Source organism: Polypterus senegalus, chromosome 11 (assembly GCF_016835505.1).
Source record: "Polypterus senegalus isolate Bchr_013 chromosome 11, ASM1683550v1, whole genome shotgun sequence".
Lineage (NCBI taxonomy): Eukaryota > Metazoa > Chordata > Cladistia > Polypteriformes > Polypteridae > Polypterus > Polypterus senegalus.
In genome coordinates this window covers 143200939-143220435 of record NC_053164.1, presented here as the reverse complement: position 1 = coordinate 143220435, position 19497 = coordinate 143200939, and the positions used below count along the sequence as shown (strand labels likewise).

The 19497-nt window shown below is 36.7% G+C and overlaps 1 protein-coding gene across 1 annotated transcript in view; it reads left to right on the top strand.

Moving 5' to 3' along the window:
* The first annotated feature begins 7338 nt into the window (after positions 1-7338).
* The window catches only part of wif1 (wnt inhibitory factor 1), an 84108-nt gene continuing 71949 nt past the window's right edge, over positions 7339-19497 (top strand). The window contains exons 1-2 of the mRNA XM_039769735.1: positions 7339-7649; positions 7864-8003. Coding sequence (XP_039625669.1) covers positions 7508-7649; positions 7864-8003 — 282 coding nt within the window. The 5' untranslated portion in view covers positions 7339-7507. The remainder of the gene's footprint in view (positions 7650-7863; positions 8004-19497) is intronic.

Genomic DNA, 19497 nt, shown 5'->3' with positions numbered 1-19497 from the left:
GAAGAATCTGACTTTTATAGAATATGAGAAAAGTAACCACATTTCTGTTACTGTGCACCCCTAAAGAATGCAGTCATCATAACAGGAGACAACAACTGCCTAGAAGTGTTATGAATAGACTATTTTTATATTTCCCAGGCTTTTCTGATGATGAAAAACTCCTCTGTCTGTCATTTCTGGGGTTTACACCCATCAAGGAATTTAATTCAGTGGTTATTTTCTTAATTACAGCCTTCATTTTAAAAACTGACTTTTATTTAATATCTTTTTAGACACTATTCTGTTTAGAGTATGGGGCTGGCTATTTTGTAGTTTCAGTCATCATGATGCAGATACTGGTTGCAAAGGACATGGCCTTTAAGGTCATACCACTGAGGGTAATTGGTGAAGGGTTAAAAGGCCGCCTTGATGGTCATTTTGTATCCAAGATTGGATCAAACCCAGTGATTCACTTTACTTGATATTTTGATTACTGGCTTTTGAATCTAAGCTCTTCTTTTTGACACTGATTTTTGACTCCATTGTTCTCTCTTTGTGACTTTTAGTTTTGAACTCACTTTTCTTTGACTCTGTTCTTTCTCTTGTGCCTCACACGTGTTTTCTGAACTGACTGCCCTTTTTGTGGTTAGTACATGAAGAGGTATGGTGAATCAAGACAACCCTATAAAATCTATGAATCTGACCTCATCTTGTGGAGTTTCTCAGTCACTACAGCCATAGAAATGAGCCCAAATCTATTACATATGATATCCACTGTCTCCTCTTAGGAGAACATGATCATAGGTTTTAGAAATGACAGGAAGTGTACAATAAATCTGCAGTCAACATCCTCTGTCAGTGTCAATATTTTCACTTCCTTGCTGAGAATAGTTATTGCTCAGCATTCTTGGCTCACAGGTAGCACTAAGTGTAATAAAAAGAAGTTTCTGCTTGGAAGGCCTCCATTAACTTCTTGATGATTAATCTTACGGCCTACCAAAATACTTGGCCAACCATCACTGAAATGATCTACATTTTGGCCATAGATAACTGTCACAATCAACAAGTTCTATCTTGTTAATTTTAAGGGCATTTCAGTAGGTTTGTCAGATGCATTAGAGGAGGGTACATTAATAATTTAAATTAATAACCAACATTTGCAGAGCAACACAAAACACATAGTCCAAACCAGAATCCTATACTAATTTAATTTTACTGAAAAACTGGGTCTCTCAAAGTCTACTTTTATTTTAAAAATCAATCACTCATTATTGGCCCAAGGTAATCTGGTACCAGCTACACCTTTAAGCAAGAATTTGTTTGAAAACTGAGTTTGTTATGGACTGTCCATGACAAGCCGAGGAATCCAATGACAATTAATCAGTTAAATTTGGATGACAGAGGTAATTTCCTCAGTTATGTTCCTCTGAGTCTCTCTATAATAAATATGTAATTTGCTCCAGATGCAAATCATACTCATTTTCAGTGGAACTTTGGAACCCTATCACCTACTGGAAAAAACTTCCATGCTTCATATACGCAGGAGAAGTACCATCTGAACCATGTTTAGTTCCTTGCTCCTCCATCACATGACTGCTGTTCAATAAGCATAGTATAGCAACAAACAGGGCTAAGAAATTTCACTGGCTATTTAAAGGACTTAGGAATGTTAAGATTAAGAGTTTTTGTAAAGTCCTTATGCAAACTCTAGCTGCACTGTATTCAGGCTAGGTCTGAACATTAATATTCTAATAAGGTTTTACTATTTTTTGATGTTATTGGATGTACCATTAGTATACATTACCAAGCTAAAGCTATTTAGCAATTTGTATAATAGCATATGGGATGCTGGAGGCGGCCCCACAAAAAAGCAATGAAAAGGAAAAGTAAGATTTCTATTGTTACTTATTCAGGAATAAGACTTTTTCTTTCTAAATATGTAAAACCTTGGAAAACTCTGGGCCTATATTTTAATAGATTTTATTTGTAGAAAATTACATTCCATACAATCAAAACTTACTTTTACAACAAAGAAAATAATATTACATACAATTGAGTCAAACTTAACAAACCTAAATTCAACCCTGATCCAGGGAGGCCTATTGTTCATTTATTTTGTTCTTTTTTAGTTGGCTAAGCCACACTGGATAGCAATGTTTCAGCTCCTTCTTAGTTCTACATGTTATATTGAACACTGGTTCACCTATTTCTGTTAGGACTGGTATCATAGCTCAGCTAGCATGAGGGAAAAAACAAACAACTTGCCAGTAAATACTTACTTATTATTTTGACAATATGATTAAAAGACAGTATTTGATATAATTGCTAAAAGAGTGTTAGATGGAAACAGGCTGAATTAAAAAGAAGCCATATTGAAAGCTCATAAATGTCACTCAGCAGTCTTGTGTGACCAGAACAAACTCCTTCCAAAAACTCACTAAAGATACTTCTTGAACTGGAGTGTCAGAGACAGAAAATTAGCAGCCCATAGGCCAAGGAAAAAGCGATAAAAAGTCAAAACAAAGCAGAATTTAAAACTAGAAAGGAAACAACTGTGTATCTAAAACCAACGTGAAAACAAAATTTGAACCTAGCCAAGTCAAGAACTAGAATAATGCTAAGCAAAAACTTTTTAGATAGCATCCTGGAGATTGGACAAGTTTTGGCTTGTGACACCATCTTAAATAATGTTGAGTTGCTCACATTATGCAACATGATTTCTGAAGGCAGAACCTAGCGACAGATGCCCACATCTTAGCGATAACAGCAGAAAATGGCAGTGCCCATTAAACAAACAAATGTAATCAAGAAATCTCCAAACAAAAATAAAGCACGCATATAGATGTAAAATTAAAAACTATGTGGCCCAAAACCTAGAAAAATAAATTTTCAAGCTTATACACTTTATTATTGAAACAAATCAGAATGCATAACTATGAAAAATATAAAAAATAACAAACAGTAATAAAAAAATATACATGAAAGACAATGACCATAACTCTGAAATTCACTAGGCAAAAAATTTAGAACAATGTCACAAACATGGCACCTCCCTTTTCTAAAGAGGATTAGTAAAACCTGAGCACTCATTTTGACCTCTTCCGCTTTCCAACAAATTGGTAACCAGCACTTGCAAATGCCCAATTGTCCATAATAAGGGAGCATGTTCTCCATGCTTGTATGCAACCAGGCTTATCACTGTCATATGGTGTCCTAAAAACAGGAAGGACAGCAGAAATTATTAAAAAATATAAGGAAAAAATAAAAACACATGCAATATGAAAAACACATTTTGCAGGTTGTGAAATGTCACAAGGTTTTATATTTGTCCAGTTAACCAACCCTCAACCACTTACACTGTTTCTGTTTAGGTGGTGCACCTTGTCTTTGTCTTTTCTGCCTAATAAGCCAAATATCAACAAATGCAGTTGTTATATTGTCTTTGTGTTTTTGCACTTTAACTTCTCATTAAAATAGGCAGTTGCTGTCACTTTCTATTCTGTCTCAACAGTCAGCTAATACTCAAACTAAGAGACAGCTAACACTAATGTAAGCTATTTTAAGCCAAAATCAACAACAGAGATGCTGGATACAGCACCAGGCAGAACACTAGACAGAATGGCCTGGTCCTAAACCAGAAACTGTATGTAGAAATGAAAACAAATATAACTGAGGTGTTAGAAATCCTAAAAGAATAATTCCATCATGAAATTCCACACTGGAAAATGTTCACATCAATGTTTTGAAGATAGAGGGAATACTTTTTGGGACAGACAGAAGCTGTCTTCTCCTTAGTTTTTATTTTCCAAGGACATGATGAAAGGTTTACTGAAAATGGAGAACAGTTTAAAAAAAAACAATTTGCAATGTGGTACATTTGACAATTTCCCAGCACAAAAGCTAAGGGAGCCAAATTCCTTTGGCAAAATAGGGATATGTTTTATACGGTATTCATTTGAACAGATATGATCAAGTACAGTATAACGTCATTATTAGAAGAGCAAAAGTGACATATCAGACATCCTGTCCAAAAGAAAAAACAATTAGTTATCTAGAAGAAATTACATTTAGTCTTAAAGGAACTAAAAGTAACTAAGGAATCTAATAATGATTTTTCAAGCACCTGTGCTGGTGCTGAAAGTAGAGTTTGTTTTCTTTTAAAATAATTTGGGGAAGAGTAAAAACATTGTAAAACCTAATGTATGTACAGTGCCAGGAAAATTGTGGATGACACAAAAGAGAAATGAATAACATCCTCACTTCATTAAGCTTAGATATACTAACATGGAAGAAGGCCATTTTTCCTTCCGCTGACTCATAACTGCTCCCATTGAGATTGCATGTGGTTTCTGTAATGGGATTCTGCAACCATATCTATAGCATGCTGGATTTTATTCATATGATGTTATCATTTGCAGCTTGATATGTAAAACATATGCAGTAACTGTGCAGTTATTCAAACTCTATGGGAGGGAACACTCATGGTTAACCAAATCAGATGCTTGTGTGAGGCAAATTCTGCTAAATATTAGACTTACGTGATTTGTTTCTTTTTGAAAAAACTTAAGAAATAAGGATAGTGGTTAAATGTTATGTGCCAGTTGCCATAAGAAAAGGGTTGGGGTATTTCTGAATTACTACACTGTTATATGATAACAGTATTATTTATTTATTTATTCATTTATTTATTTTTGCCTAACAGGCATTCTGTATCTTTTGCATTCATATGAGTCACATGAGTGGTGCGTCTGAATTAGTTGACTAGATAATAGAAAAATGTTTAAAAGAACAGGAAGTGCAGTAGAAAAAGGAAGAAAAGACGTGAAAGTGAAGAAAACTATCACTCTCCTGGTATTGTTAAGAAGATCAAAACTAAAGGATTTTGTACTCTCGGAGATATCTGTGACTTCATTTGGAAAAGTGTTCTGTAAGCAGAAAAAGGCAAAAAAATGTAAATTGTGAGGCAGAATGACAGATACTTAGAAAAAAGATGTGCCAGGCAGGGTTTAAAAGTGAGGGAAATAATTGAGAAAAGAAAAAGTTAATATGGCTAAGCTAATCTATCAGCAACTAGAAATGCCTTGTACATCATTACTGTACACCTTCAAATTCATGAAATCCTCTGGAATTTTAAATTCACAGACTAGAGCACTCAGTTTCCCAGCACTCCTGAGTCCATAGTAAATACTGTCCTTTAATAATTGCATTTTCACTTAAAGAACCCCTGACTGTTAGACAAGCGAGTAGTGGTCTTCTGCTAGGTTTCCCTAAACTCATTCGTAAATAAACAACCTTGTCCCAGCTTTTCTACATAATGTCTCTGTGCTGCCACCTGATTACCAGGAGATACTATAGCCTCATCAAGCCTTCTATATCCTCTAAATCTGTCTTGCTCTATGAGATGGGATTGCTTATGTTTTAATGTCCTCTGTGAACTTTGCATGTTTTCATCCATACTATCATTCTCTCTTTCTGGTAGTGGCTTGTCTTCCTGTTTCACAACCCAAGCACTTTACCTAAAAATGTACACTTTGTGGCCCCTGCCTCCCCACACTACCATACTGTATAAATATCAACGGTCATCCTCAAACACTTTTTAGTTCCAGTCTCTTCCGTGTTTAATATCATGGAGTCTGAAAAAAGCATTGTTACTGGAAGACAGGAGGTGAGCTCCAAGATACACTTCAATGTCTTCCCACTTTGCACAACCCTTCAGATAGCCCTGAATACAGATCAATGCATTATTGTAAACCAGGAAATGAACAATATCAGCTTATTTCATATAGTTGATTTTTACACTTTTTTTTATTATTTTCCTTGTTAATATGTGTGGGTCCATATTTATTAATTCATTTTTCAAATGCACTGAGTCTAATAATGATCTTGGGAGGCTGGAACCTATAAAGGAGGAACTGAGCACAAGGCAATAAATAACCATGCATAGGGCAATGGCCAGTCGCAGGATACGCTATTAGTTGCCTAAATACACTCATCCAGGGTCAATCTGATTGTTCAGTCACATGCACAGCCCCGGGTCCAGAGCAACACAGCAAGGAAGTGGTGTGAAATACTAGGTGGGGCAAAGAATGATAAAAATCCTCAAAGATGCAACAAGTAACAGTAAACCCAATACCCAACAAAATCCCCATTGTTAAATTCATACTTTAAGTATGTATTTAGGCTCACTTTGATGCATTAGTTAATGTAACCTGACAATTTGACTGTGTAGCATGGATGAAGAGGTCTTGACATGATACAGTATTTGGAGGTCTTAGCCTGGCTGAATGACTCCCTGGAGATCATTCAAACTCCTTATTGACAGTAATTTGGCAGGGATTTTAACTCATTCTACTTAGAGCTGTAATGCACCTTTCCAAAGCGCCACCCCCAGTATTTATCAGCTAACAATATAGCAAGAATGCAAACAAACGTTGTTAGCCATTCGTTCAGACATTTGTGCATCATTAACTTGCTTAGATGTGCAGGGATCTCAACCTCAGTGATCAACAGTGAACGTATAACATCTGGCGCACACATTATGAAGAGTTTTCTTGCTAACAAATTAGCTGTGCAGCACCTCCAGATGATGAGCTCTGCTCACCGCCCCACTGATTTCCTTAAATTGTGGCTCGTGCACTACTTTGAGGAACTCACCGCTGATGTTTGCCTGTGAATCTCCTTCAAGCTGAGCAGTCAAATAAAGCTAAAGACTCCGTTTTATATTCACCCTTCTTGGACACTTAATGTCGTCACCCCGCCCCCCGTGTCTTACCACTTTTTGACTTACTTCTTTCATTATTCGATAACGGTAATATGTTAAGACTTTGTTGTAGCCAACTGAAAAGTCATTATCGACTTTACAAAAATACAATTTGCCGAATCAAATTAACTATGCTTGGTTCAGTTTTTTTAGAGTATTATGACACTGGTATTAAGATAACAGATTAGGACAATGTCGTATTCCTAAATATGTAATACAATTCAAAGATCGGACATGACTATCGTACATGACTGCAAATATATTTTAAACGAACTTTGAGGTACGCTTACATTACAATCTCTCTTCAGAGGTAAAAGAATACATACATTATATCTTGATCTGTGTGGTGAACAATAAATGCGATTTTGTTCATGGGCTTCAAAGTTTTCTTAAAACAGTGTGCGCGCGCACGCTACTACTCAGTTCAAGTTCATTTACTCTCCTTCTTTTGAATTTCTCGACATAACGCAAGGAAAGTCCTTTAGTGTCAAACCGCCCTAAGGTATACAAAGACGACCATAGCCCTCTTGCAAGCGGCGGCTCGGTGCGTGCAGTGCGCTTCGGCTACTCGAAGTCGCCCCCTTGAGGCACACGTTGTACACCCCCTTTATAGCGGGGCTGGCCGGACAGCGGCGTCTCACTTCAGCTTTTGCTCCTTGACAGCTGGAGACCCCTGCGGTGAGCGGCACACACTGAGCAAACGGCACTGAGCACTGGGGGAAAGAAAGTTGCAAAAAAGGCGTATTAGAAGAGACTAAAGACCCGAGTATGGCTACCAGCACGGCTACCTACGCCTCGCTGCGCTCCTACGCTCTTCTACACGTGCTGCCGTTCCTGTTGGCGAGCGCTGCGCAGCGAGAGGGGACTTTCTACTTGTGGATCGATGCGCAACAAGCCAGGACACTGATAGGTAACAGCAACCACCGAGGCCGATACTGTCACGTTTCTTATTGAAGCTTTAGTGTTTTCATTCTCCAAAGTCTTTGATTGGGGTTCTAATAAACACAAAACTGGCAATGATGCAAAAGACTGCCAGGCATTGTGCAAGCTCGAGTAATTAACGTACCGGTTTTATGACCGTGATGTATTGTATTTCACCGAATGTTCTTCGTTCTCTATTGCAGGTTTCGAGGAAGATATTTTAATTGTGTCCGAGGGAAAAATGGCTCCGTTTACTCACGATTTTAGGAAAGCTCAGCAGAGGATGCCAGCGGTTCCTGTCAATATCCAGTACATGAATTTCACATGGCAAGCCACTGGCCAGGTAGGCTCAGCTTTTCAGCACTTCATAACTGCTACTGCATATTATTATTGGCATGAACCTCTACTGAACTTTGAGAAACTTGAGAAAGAAAATCGGTTACTTAGATGATGTTTGATGTAGAATGCTCTAGGTTATTTTGTCACAACACTTCAGAAAAAGAATTATGTCTTTAAATGTTCTACCAGACATCTTTTATGAGTTGAATTTATAACTTTTTTCCATGTAAGATTTTTGTAATTTTATTATAATTAGTTAGTGGCAGAATATCTTAAAAGAAGCAAATAAAAATAATATTAACAGTCACGAACCTACTTAATCTATGTCAAGGTCATGGAAGGAACCAGATTGCTGTCCTAACAGTGGTAAGCACAAGGTATGAAACAGAACTAAACAGGGCAACAGTCCAACACACACATACACAACACACAAATTAAGAATTGACAGTTAACCTATCCTGCATGTCTTTTGGATGAAACCCCACAAAGTCAGAGGAAAAATGCAAACTAAACATGGACCAAAACAACAATGTGATTTGAACCTAGTACTCTGGAGCTGCCAGTCGCACCACACAGTCTAATAAAGGTGTATGGTAAATGTTAGTTTATTCAGTGAAAAATAAAACATTGTGTAAAATTTAGCTGTATGTTTTGTTTTTCCTGTTACATAGACATACTGATATACAGTGCTGGTGCTAGGTTATTTTGTGCCCTAGGCCCAGCTAATTAGTGTACAAATTGTTTGGTAGTTAAGACATTTGGCTGGGTCTCCCCGCCACCCGCCACTTATGGTCTGTGCCCTAGGTAAATACCTAATTCGCCTTAATGGTGGCAACAGACCTGCTGATATTTATCTATTTATTTATGTATATATTAATTTAACTTCAGAAAAATGCTACTAAGTAGTGAAAAAAGTGCATTTTTAGTTTTAGAAAAGAGGGACATTTTTATGTAGACTTCTTTTTGAAAGTCTTATTGTAGCTCCTCTTCTGTAATTTCTGCTCTCTCTTTCTAGCTCAATATGTAAAATGAAAACTCCATCAGTTGCTTCCCAAAATGAAAGAGTGTATCTTTAGCACTAAGGACTACCCCACTGTTGTAGAGAAAAAGTCACCCATGGATCAAGAGGCTTGTGACAAAGTCAGCTCTACAGCTTAGCATGTCCTTCTGAGGTTGCACCAATAAATATATAAGTCCTGTCCAACTCACCATGAGGTAGATATAGTTTTCCTGGGCATCAAAGGAATTTGTTCCCCACACCTCCACACATAGGAGCAGTAAAATAAATACATAAAATAGAAAGTGTCAGTTTACTAAACAGTCGTGTATAATGTTTTGATTGTGCAGCATTAGTGGGTGTAAAATAATTAATGAGTAGTGTTTTTGAGCCAATGTAACAAGCATTTGATATGCAGAAGTAATTCACATAAAACAACTAATCATGTGCTTAAGTTTTTATTCCTTTTTTTTTTTTTAAATCACACGTTTATAGTCACTTATAGCCTTCCATTTGTTTTAACCTTTCCAGTTGCAGGGTTGCTAGAGTCAGTGCCATTTCTTGCAGAACTGAGCATGCTAGCAAACTGAATAGGATGCTGGTTAATATTGGCTAATATTGGCTGGCTGGTTAATATTGGCCACATTCATACACACACTTACACTCACTTATATTGGATCAGTTTAGAGACCCTAATCAATTTCACAGGAATATGTTTGACAAGAGCGAGGGAAAACTCACACATGGACAAGATGAGACAATGAAAACTCAACATAGTCGGCAAGTGGGCCTGTAATTCGAAGTCAGGAAGCTAGATCCAGGAGGCAACTGTGTTAACCACAAAATACCTTGATATCAAGTAAGCTGTAAATAAAAGTTTTAGTGAGTTGTAAGGACATCACAGAATTTAGTATACTGTACTTTTAGAGCCTTTTTTTATGAATGCACATTATTTCTGCCTAAATGGTATAGAAAATTAGGATTAATTAATTTTATTTGTATATTTTTTTAAACTTTGGAGTCTTTTAAAACCAAAAAAATGTTATGTTTGGATTCTGTTATAAGTTAAAATTTATAATAGAATACCAAAAACTATTGGTACAATTGTTTTCATACATGCTGACATAAAAGTATTGAAATATAGTGCATTCAGATGTATCGACATCAGTAACTAGTGAGTGTTTTCAGTATTATTGTTACCGGTACTTCTTTCTGTTACTATTACTGGATTTTCCACCCTGTCCAGTATTCAGAAAATTGGGAAATTCTGGGCAGATGCTAAATTTGTGATACAAGTGAATCGGAATGTTTAGATAGATAGTACTTTATATGTCTCAAGGAGAAATTAGCTTTTAATAGAATCTCAATAAATATTACAACAACAACAACCCTCTCAGATATACACCAGGATTACCAAATGAGCAGAGAGCAGAGACAGTGAGAAATTATGCAGGTATATTACTGCTGGTATACAGGAGCCCGGGTAGCGTTTCTTGACACACTTCTGCTGATAATAATTTGTTGACTAAAAGTACTCAATACCAGTGTGTCAGAGAGAGGAAATATAGCATTACTTATAATAGCACTCAAGTTTGTTTCCATTCTCTCCTCCACCACTTCCAGAGGGTCGAGAGTATGCCCCATGACTGAGCCTGCCTTCTTAATCAGCTTATTGATTCAGTGGTCCTCTCTTGAAGTGACATTACCCAATACACCACAGTATAGAAAATCACACTGATCATCAAAGAGTTATAGAAAACATAAATAATATAGGTAACCACATTAAAGGGAGAAATATTCTCATAAAAAAGACATTTCTACCCTTTCTTATATAGATGTGATTATACAGAATATGTTTAATTGGAGTCTATCCAGGTTTAACAGTAAAAATGAATATCACTTAAAAGTTAGCAGTTGTATATTCTATTACATAAGTTCATAAGAAGTCTCAAAGCAAAGAAGAGCTCGCTCAGTCACAGAAATCATTCATATTTTCTAAAGATTTTGGTTCAACAATATGGCTCAGTAATTTGTTCCTCATTGCTATGACTCTTTCTGTGAAGAAGTGCTTCCTGTCTTCTTTCTTATGAAAATGCACTTCTCTTAATTTATACCAGTGAACCGAACTACATGATTTATTGTTTATTTGAAAGAATTCTGATCAATTTATTTTATTAATGATTTTGAGACTGAAACAGAGGGGCTTAACATATATAGTGCATCCGGAAAGTATTCACAGCGCATCACGTTTTCCACAATTTGTTATGTTACAGCCTTATTCCAAAATGGATTAAATTCATTTTTTTCCTCAGAATTCTACACACAACACCCCATAATGACAACGTGAAAAAAGTTTACTTGAGGTTTTTGCAAATTTATTAAAAATAAAAACACTGAGAAACCACATGTACATAAGTATTCACAGCCTTTCCTCAATACTTTGTTGATGCACCTTTGGCAGCAATTATGATGTCTCTGCACACTGCTGCAGTCATCTTTCCCTTTATCGTGACTAGTCTCCCAGTTCCTGCCACTGAAAAAACACATCCACAGCATGATGCTGCCACCACCATGCTTCACTGATGAGCAGTTCCTGGTTTCCTCCAAACGTGACGCCTGGCATTCACACCAAAGAGTTCAATCTTTGTCTCATCAGACCAGAGAATTTTGTTTCTCATAGTCTGAGAGTCCTTCAGGTGCCTTTTGGCAAACTCCAGGCGGGCTGCCATGTGCCTTTTACTAAGGAGTGGCTTCCGTCTGGCTACTGTACCATACAGGCCTGATTCAGGCCTGAAAATATTTGTCATCATCAGAGGAGACTGTGTGTAGAGGGTACAGACCTATAAATACCTGTGAGTGCAGCTGGATGACAAATTGGACTGCCAATACTGATGCTCTGTGTAAGAAAGGTCAGAGCCGACTATACTTTCTTAGCAGGTTGGCGTCCTTCAACATCTGCAATAAGATCCTGCAGATGTTCTACCAGACGGTTGTGGCGAGTGCCCTCTTCTACGCGGTGGTGTGCTGGGGAGGCAGCATAAAGAAGAAGGACGTCTCACGCCTGGACAAACTTGTTAAGAAGGCAGGCTCTATTGTAGGAGTAAAGCTGGACTCCTTTAGTACTGTGTCTCTCATGAAAATCCTTGGGTACCGTTGGTTTGACTTCATGTCGAATGAGCGGTTGCTCATGGAGTCCCGAATGAGGCACATTACCTGCATTGTGAGGGAGCTTCAGTTACAGCACTATGGCTATGTGGCGTGTTTCCCTGAGGGTGATCTGGCTTGTAAGATCCTCATTATTGGGGACCGAGTGGCTGAACCAAGCCAAGGGGTCAACCACGTTACACCTGGCTGTGGCAGATGGAGGGTCATTTCCGGAAGGTGGGACTGGACTGCGTGTCTACCTGGGGTGTTGCCAACCAGGATCCTGAGTTGTTTCACCGTGTAGTGGGTGCGGCAACGCACTGTACCAGTACATGCTCCCCAACTTGACTTGACTTGAGAATATGTCACACATCAGTTGTTTATAAGCTGTACATCAATTAGAAACGTAACCACACAGACCATCCAAGACAGCACAGTACTTCCATAATGATAAAATTAATGACCAATCAAAACAAAAATAGAAAATCCCAATCAGACACAAATTAATTCTCAATAATCTGTTATTTAAAAGTATTATAATCAAGTACCATGCACATGTAATGTCAACTTTCAATTAAATTCAGTTTAAAACAATTTATTGTTATATAGTGTTTTCCACCAGACTCATGGCTCTATATATGTTTAAGTACTGTATGTATACACTGAAAATGCTGCCATTTTGTGGTTCGGTTGTCACAATGCAATGTCTAGTTGGCTGCAAAGGTCACATGTAACAATATCGTTAGCCACATATCAGCTTCTTTATCATCAGTGATTGTGGATTCAAACAAAGCTACTGTAAGTTTGTGTGTGATTAAAGTGTGTGTTTTTTGCAAATTATTGCTGATCTGTTTAAGGCTACACATTTGGAATACCATTTTGGTTTTGGCAAATGAGGTTTCGACCTCCCAGTTTTCATTTTTCTTCATTTAAAAACTTAAGTATTTCTCCTGGTCATTACATAATTCAGACTGCTCAGTCAGTTAGCACCTACAGCAAATATTGTAGCATAGTCAAAACCATCTTGTCAACAAACACCATGCACAAAAAAGAGATAACTTTTTCATGATCAGATGTTTATTAGACACATATATTACTTGAAATCTTGTAAAGTTTGTAATTTCTAGTTATAGTTATGGTTCCTGCTGAACACCCTGGCAGTAAAGCATAGCGGTAATGAATTCTGCTTGAAACAAATGAATTAACTAGCTTTCTGAATTCTGCACAATAAAAATAGCACCTTAATTCTAATTTACTTTAACCTGGACAAAGCAGAACTTAGTGTGAAAACATGAGATCTAAAGATTAGATCTTTTGTCAAGTTAGGCACGCAATCCCAAAAACACTTCCAAAAATGACCACCATGGGGGATTTACCGTTAAACCTAAGTGCAAACACAGGATCCTAATAAAACAATATCACAAAATACCCTGTTACACTATAAATCTCAGAGGAGCACATAAGGCATAAAGAAGTTTCCAGAAACACAAAGCATTCCAAGCAAAGAAAGACCCAATTCAGAAACTAAGGCGTAGTCAAAAAATAGAGCCCAAGTTCAAAATATCCAAAAAAATACAAGTGCAGGAAAAATTACAGTAACTCAACAAACACTCCTAAGCATATCCAAAGTGAACCGCCAGGAATTGTGAAACTGGATTTATAAGGTGGAATGTAGTTCCTGGCTCTTGGGGGATCACTCAGAAACACATAAAACATAACATTGGCAGCTTTTGTACCTAGACTGAAATAACAAAAAATGAACATATGAACATAAATAAAAGATTCAAGAAGGAACAAAAGATACATACAATATGAATTAGAACCCCAGTCAGGAGAGGATCCCTGGTTGAGGTATTCAGGTTTATTGACCAATACATCTGAATGTAATCAGCAGATTAATGAAAATTACTATATTTCCAAATGATGTCTCTTATTTGGAGGCAAGACACAATTATCTAAGCCCTGAATACTGAAGGACACAATATCTGACTTCAGTTAGGAATGACAATGCATTATCATCAGACTTCTACAAATGTTAAGAATAGTTTAAGAAACAGAAAGTAAACTACTCAAAGTAATGTGCCCTCTTTATTTATGCTTACTGTATTACAGAAAACCATTTGTATGTGTCAAAGAAAAAAATGGCATTTTAATTACAGGTAATTACCCGTTTGATCATGAGTAGTTCTGATTGGTAAAATTAGCCAAAGCATTTTTTGCAGTGAATGTGCTGTGTTCCCTGCCTTGCTGCCTGGAAATTTGCTGTGCAGAGGGCTTAGATAAATGTTCTTTCTCAGTACCCCATGATGCTTTGCAAGGCCAGCATTACATCACAGAGCCGTAGCAAGCATTCACAGAACTTTAATGAATGCCTACTGTAAGATTGTTGCTGATTTTCTTCTGCACAAAGACAAGGCCTGGTCACTACTCTAACTGAATTACCATCCCACATGTGCTTAAAAACAAAAAAAAAAATCTGCAATATTTTCAACTTTGGGGTACATTAGCTGTCCATGTGGAATATCATCACCTAATTTATAATTCTCATTCCTCAGCTCTGCCACCACATGGCTAATTTGCATGCATAATTAGCCATGTGCCTAGCTGCATCTTAAAACAAACCCTGAAGGAGCACTTCCCTCATTAGATAACAGGAGACTTGGTGAAATAATAATAATGAAAGATTTCTTACTATTTACAAGGTGTTACTTTAATCTTCATCTGCAAAGATGCATAGGTGCCATTATGCTTGTTTACCCCAAGATTAGAACTCTGTGAGCGCAAAGATATATATTTTATTTACTTATTGCTAGTTTGTGGCAACTTTTTTCTATTTTGTTTGTGGTATTGGTTCTATTTGTGACTTTTGTTGTTTTTGTGGTTAACAAAAGTGCTTCAAAGCTCAGATCACATTTTTGACTGCAATAATCAGTCTAGTATAGTTAGCAGATGCTTCCACTGTTCAGTTCCTCCTTCCATTTTAACTTCAATGCATTTTGTGGAGTTTGGTGAACACACAGCTAAGTAAACTCTGCTGGGTTCGCTCATCACTAATCATGAGACACTCATTTTCTTTGTATAAAATCTATTTAATTTTTTTTCTTGGAAGTGTTTATTTAAATCTATATTATCTATCTATTAAACTCTCCTCCTTTTATATGTGTGTATTCATTTTTAGAATGTGGAGATTTGTGATCCAAATTGACTAGTAAACCATAAGAAGAAAATGTCCACTTTTTCCACATCTCATTTAGCTGTATGCTTGTTGTGATACTACTGTAAATGTATTTCTTTATGATTTCCAACTTTTATTATACAATTGCAATGTAAATAACATAACCTGAGAAGCTTTTTTATCAGAATTTACAGAGTATCAATTTTACTGTGTGAACAAATGCAGTAATATTGCAAATGTCTTGTAATTTTCTTGTGTGTTATTTTTTCAAATTCTGTTAACTGTTTTGATCCAAGAAAAAGTCAGTTTGAGTTAAACAGTAATGATATTTGTTCATCATTTGTGTATTATTTCCTCACAAACATATTTATTTGCTGAAAAGTTATTATTTTAAACATTCTTAAATCATGTTAATTACATATGCTTGTGAAATATTTGGTTAAGGGATGTGATCATTTTTAAATTCTATTTTTTAAAGATTTTATTCTCAGTTTTTACTATGTTGTTACTTTGCAGAAATACTTGTCTGTGAACATTTGTATGTCTAACTGAGTCTTTCTTAATGAACATTAATACAGTTTGTTATCATATATTTAACGTATTAAAAAAAAATGTTTTATGAATTATAGTTTGAACCTGAGACCCTTACCTCTTTCACATGTAGCATAAATTTGTATTTGTTCATTTAATATTTACTGCCATACATATTTAAAAATGTAGAATGTATATATGCTATTTTGCTTTGAGATAATTTTTTTCTTTATAAGAAAAAACCATTAAGAAGCACTGAGTTAAAGAACTTCAAGAATAATATAAACAATAGTGTGCAGAGACCCTAATACATTCATTAATGAAAGCATTAATTGTATATTTTTTATGAACAATTTCTAAATTTATATTGACTAAAGGCAGTAGCCAATTAGATACCAACTTTCCTCTGCATTTCATTTTTTGTAGCATCAAACAGAGGTAATTCACCATTTCTGTGACCTTTGCACTTAAAAACTGAAGTCTTTATGTGAATATGTTTGTAATGTGAGGGCAGGGTTTATTGACACTGTGGCTCCCCTGGAAATGGAGAACCCTAAAGCTGTTCATATTTTGATTCTTCACCCTTGTGGTATTTTACATCTTGGTGTTGTAGACATTCTGCTGGGGATCAAAGTCTAATGTTGTAAAGATCACTCTTTATTTAATGCAAAAGCATATGTCAACCATATGGCTGTGCCTGTGGACAGAAAATAACAATGGCGCATCTTTCAAATCACCTTGTCACAAATGTTTGCAAAGCTGGGCAAAGCTTTGCAATAAAAACAAATGAACTGAGGAACACCTAATTTATTTGAATAGTGTTTAATTTAGAAAGTTGCCCATTTAGGGCTATCTGGTTTTTGATTCATTTCCCATTCTACGTATGTGTTATTACCGTATGTACTGTAAAAATGCCCCTGCTTTCATGAAGTTGGAACTTTAATTTGAATTATCATTATGAAATAGATCAAACATATGGAAGTTTTGATGTAAATATACTTTGTTGTAAAACCGCATGTATAAAGTATCATTTTGAGTTAATTTATTTTATATGTTGGATGCTGTCTGATAATAATTTTGTGTCCATAATCCTTTATTTGTATGTGCTGCTTTTGAATCACATGTTTAGTTTTCATATTAATAGTGTTTGTTCAGTATGAGGATGTTGTCAGTTGTAGTTATTTATCAAAGAAACTGGGCAAACGAATGTTTGCCACATCTGAGCATGCACATTTGTGTTTAGAAGTCCAAGTTCCTGGTCAAATGTTCCATTGTACCATTATGTCTCATATACTGTATGTAGTAAATACATAATTATTTTGCACTTTTTAACATTTATAGCTTTTTTAACTGAAATCCAGATTACAGAACTATGTATTTTCTTTTATTGTTGCAAAATATGTGATTTCTTATTGATAAGTACTGAAGATTTATTGATTTATACATCAAAAAATATACATTTTCTGAAACCTGTTGCTATATTTTCATTCACTCAGTGATGAACAATCATACCTTCATCTTCTGAAAAAAATGTCATTTTTGATTCCTCCCTTTGTTATTCAACCCACATAAATTTCACTGAAGTTCTTTACTTCATCCTCCTTAACATAACCAGTGTCCACTTGTTTCCATCATATCTTGTACTTTAAGTCTCTATTAGCCCATGCCCCTTCTAATCTATTTCAGGTAAAGGTGGTTCAAAACTCTGATGCAAGAGTCCTCACTCAGATCTGCACTAGTGAGCACATGACTTCTTTCATATATTTTAAGTGGCCTTGCACTTAAACTTACAGCACCAGATTCCTGTTTGCCTACTTCAGTCTACTGATGCTGGTAATCTTGTTGTGCTCCAAACTAACTAGTACTGTATGAGTGACAGGGCTTTCAGTTCTATTGCACTCAGCCTTTGGAATGGTCTTCCTAAAGTAATTCAATCAGCTGACTCAATTCCCTCTTTTACAAGGGAACTTAAAACATAATTGCTCAGGAAGGCATTAGGGTGGGTGGCACGGTGGTGCAGTGGTAGCACTGTTGCCTCGCAGTAAGGAGACCTGGGTTCGCTTCCCGGGTCCTCCCTGCGTGGTCTTTGCATGTTCTTCCAGGGTCTGCGTGGGTTTCCTCCAGGTGCTCCTGTTTCCTCTCACAGTCCAAAGACATGCAGGTTAGGTGCATTGGCAATCCTAAATTGTCCCGTGTGTGTGTGCTCTGTGGTGGGCTGGCACCCTGCCCGGGGTTTGTTTCTGCCTTGCGTCCTTTGTTGGCTGGGATTGGCTGCCACAGACCCCTGTGACCCTGTGTTAGGATATAGCGGGTTGGACAATGACTAACTGCCTGACTGACATTAGGTTCCAGGAGATGATCAGTATGGAATGGTTTCACTTTTGCTGCTCTTTGGGCCTCACCCATTAATCTTTTTATTACCACTCAGTATTTCTGTTTGTGTACCAGTACAGGTAAACAAATTATTAACTTACTTGCTTGTATTGCAATGTTCAGGAAGGAGAGCTCCTCATGAATTAGTGACTGCTACTCCAGAGAAGATGGCTTTCAAGCCCAAACATGACCTTGTCATATTGGTTGATCCTAATCAGTCATCCTTAATAATGATAAAGCTCAAAAAACATTGTTAACAAACAAAAAAATCATGCTTGAAGAATTTTTAAACACAGTCATCCAAATAAATTTTTTGGATTTAAGGGCTGATTTTAATGTTGTGAATGCCAAGCAAAATCAATTTTCTAAATCTTTTGACCTTTTTCTGGGGAGACTGGAATAATGTGATTCAGGTACATCCTTTTTCTACTCCAAAATAGCAGCTATGTGGTTTAAATTAACAGAACAAGATGACAGAGCCAGAACAGACAGTTTTATAATTCTGGGTATTCCTTCAAATGCTGGGAAGAATAATATGCTGCAATACCTTTAATTGAATTAGTTACTTTGATTACTGTTTCTTCACAGTTTCAAGTCTGATGTCATGAGGGCCAATGTATTTACAATGAGAAGAATGATAGATAGATAAATACTTTATTAATCCCAAGGGGAAATTTACATACTCCAGCAGCAGCATACTGATAAAAACAATATTAAATTAAAGATTGATAACAATGAACATATAACAGACAGACAATAATTTTGTATAATATTAAAGTTTACCCTCCCGGGTGGAATTGAACAGTCGCATAGTGTGGGGAAGGAACAATCTCCTCAGTCTGTCAGTGGAGGAGGACAGTGACAGCAGTATGTCGCTGAAGCTGCTCCTCTGTCTGAAGATGATCCTGTTCAGTGGATACAGTGGATTTTCCATTATTGACAGGAGTTTGCTCAGCGCCCGTCGCTCTGCCATGGATGTCAAACTGTCCAGCTCTGTGCTTACAGTAGAGCCTGCCTTCCTCACCAGTTTGTCCAGGTGTGAGGCATCCCTCTTCCTTATGCTGCCTTCCCAGCACACCACTGCATAGAAGAGGGTGCTCGCCACAACCGCCTAATAGAACATCTGCAGCATCTTATTGCAGATGTTGAAAGATGCCAGCCTTCTAAGGAAGTGTAGTTGGGTCTGTCCTTTCTTACACAGCGCATCAGTATTGGCAGTCAACCCAAGAGACTATAACATTTTTAGGGTATTTTGACTGGCAGAATGTCCTGCAAGAA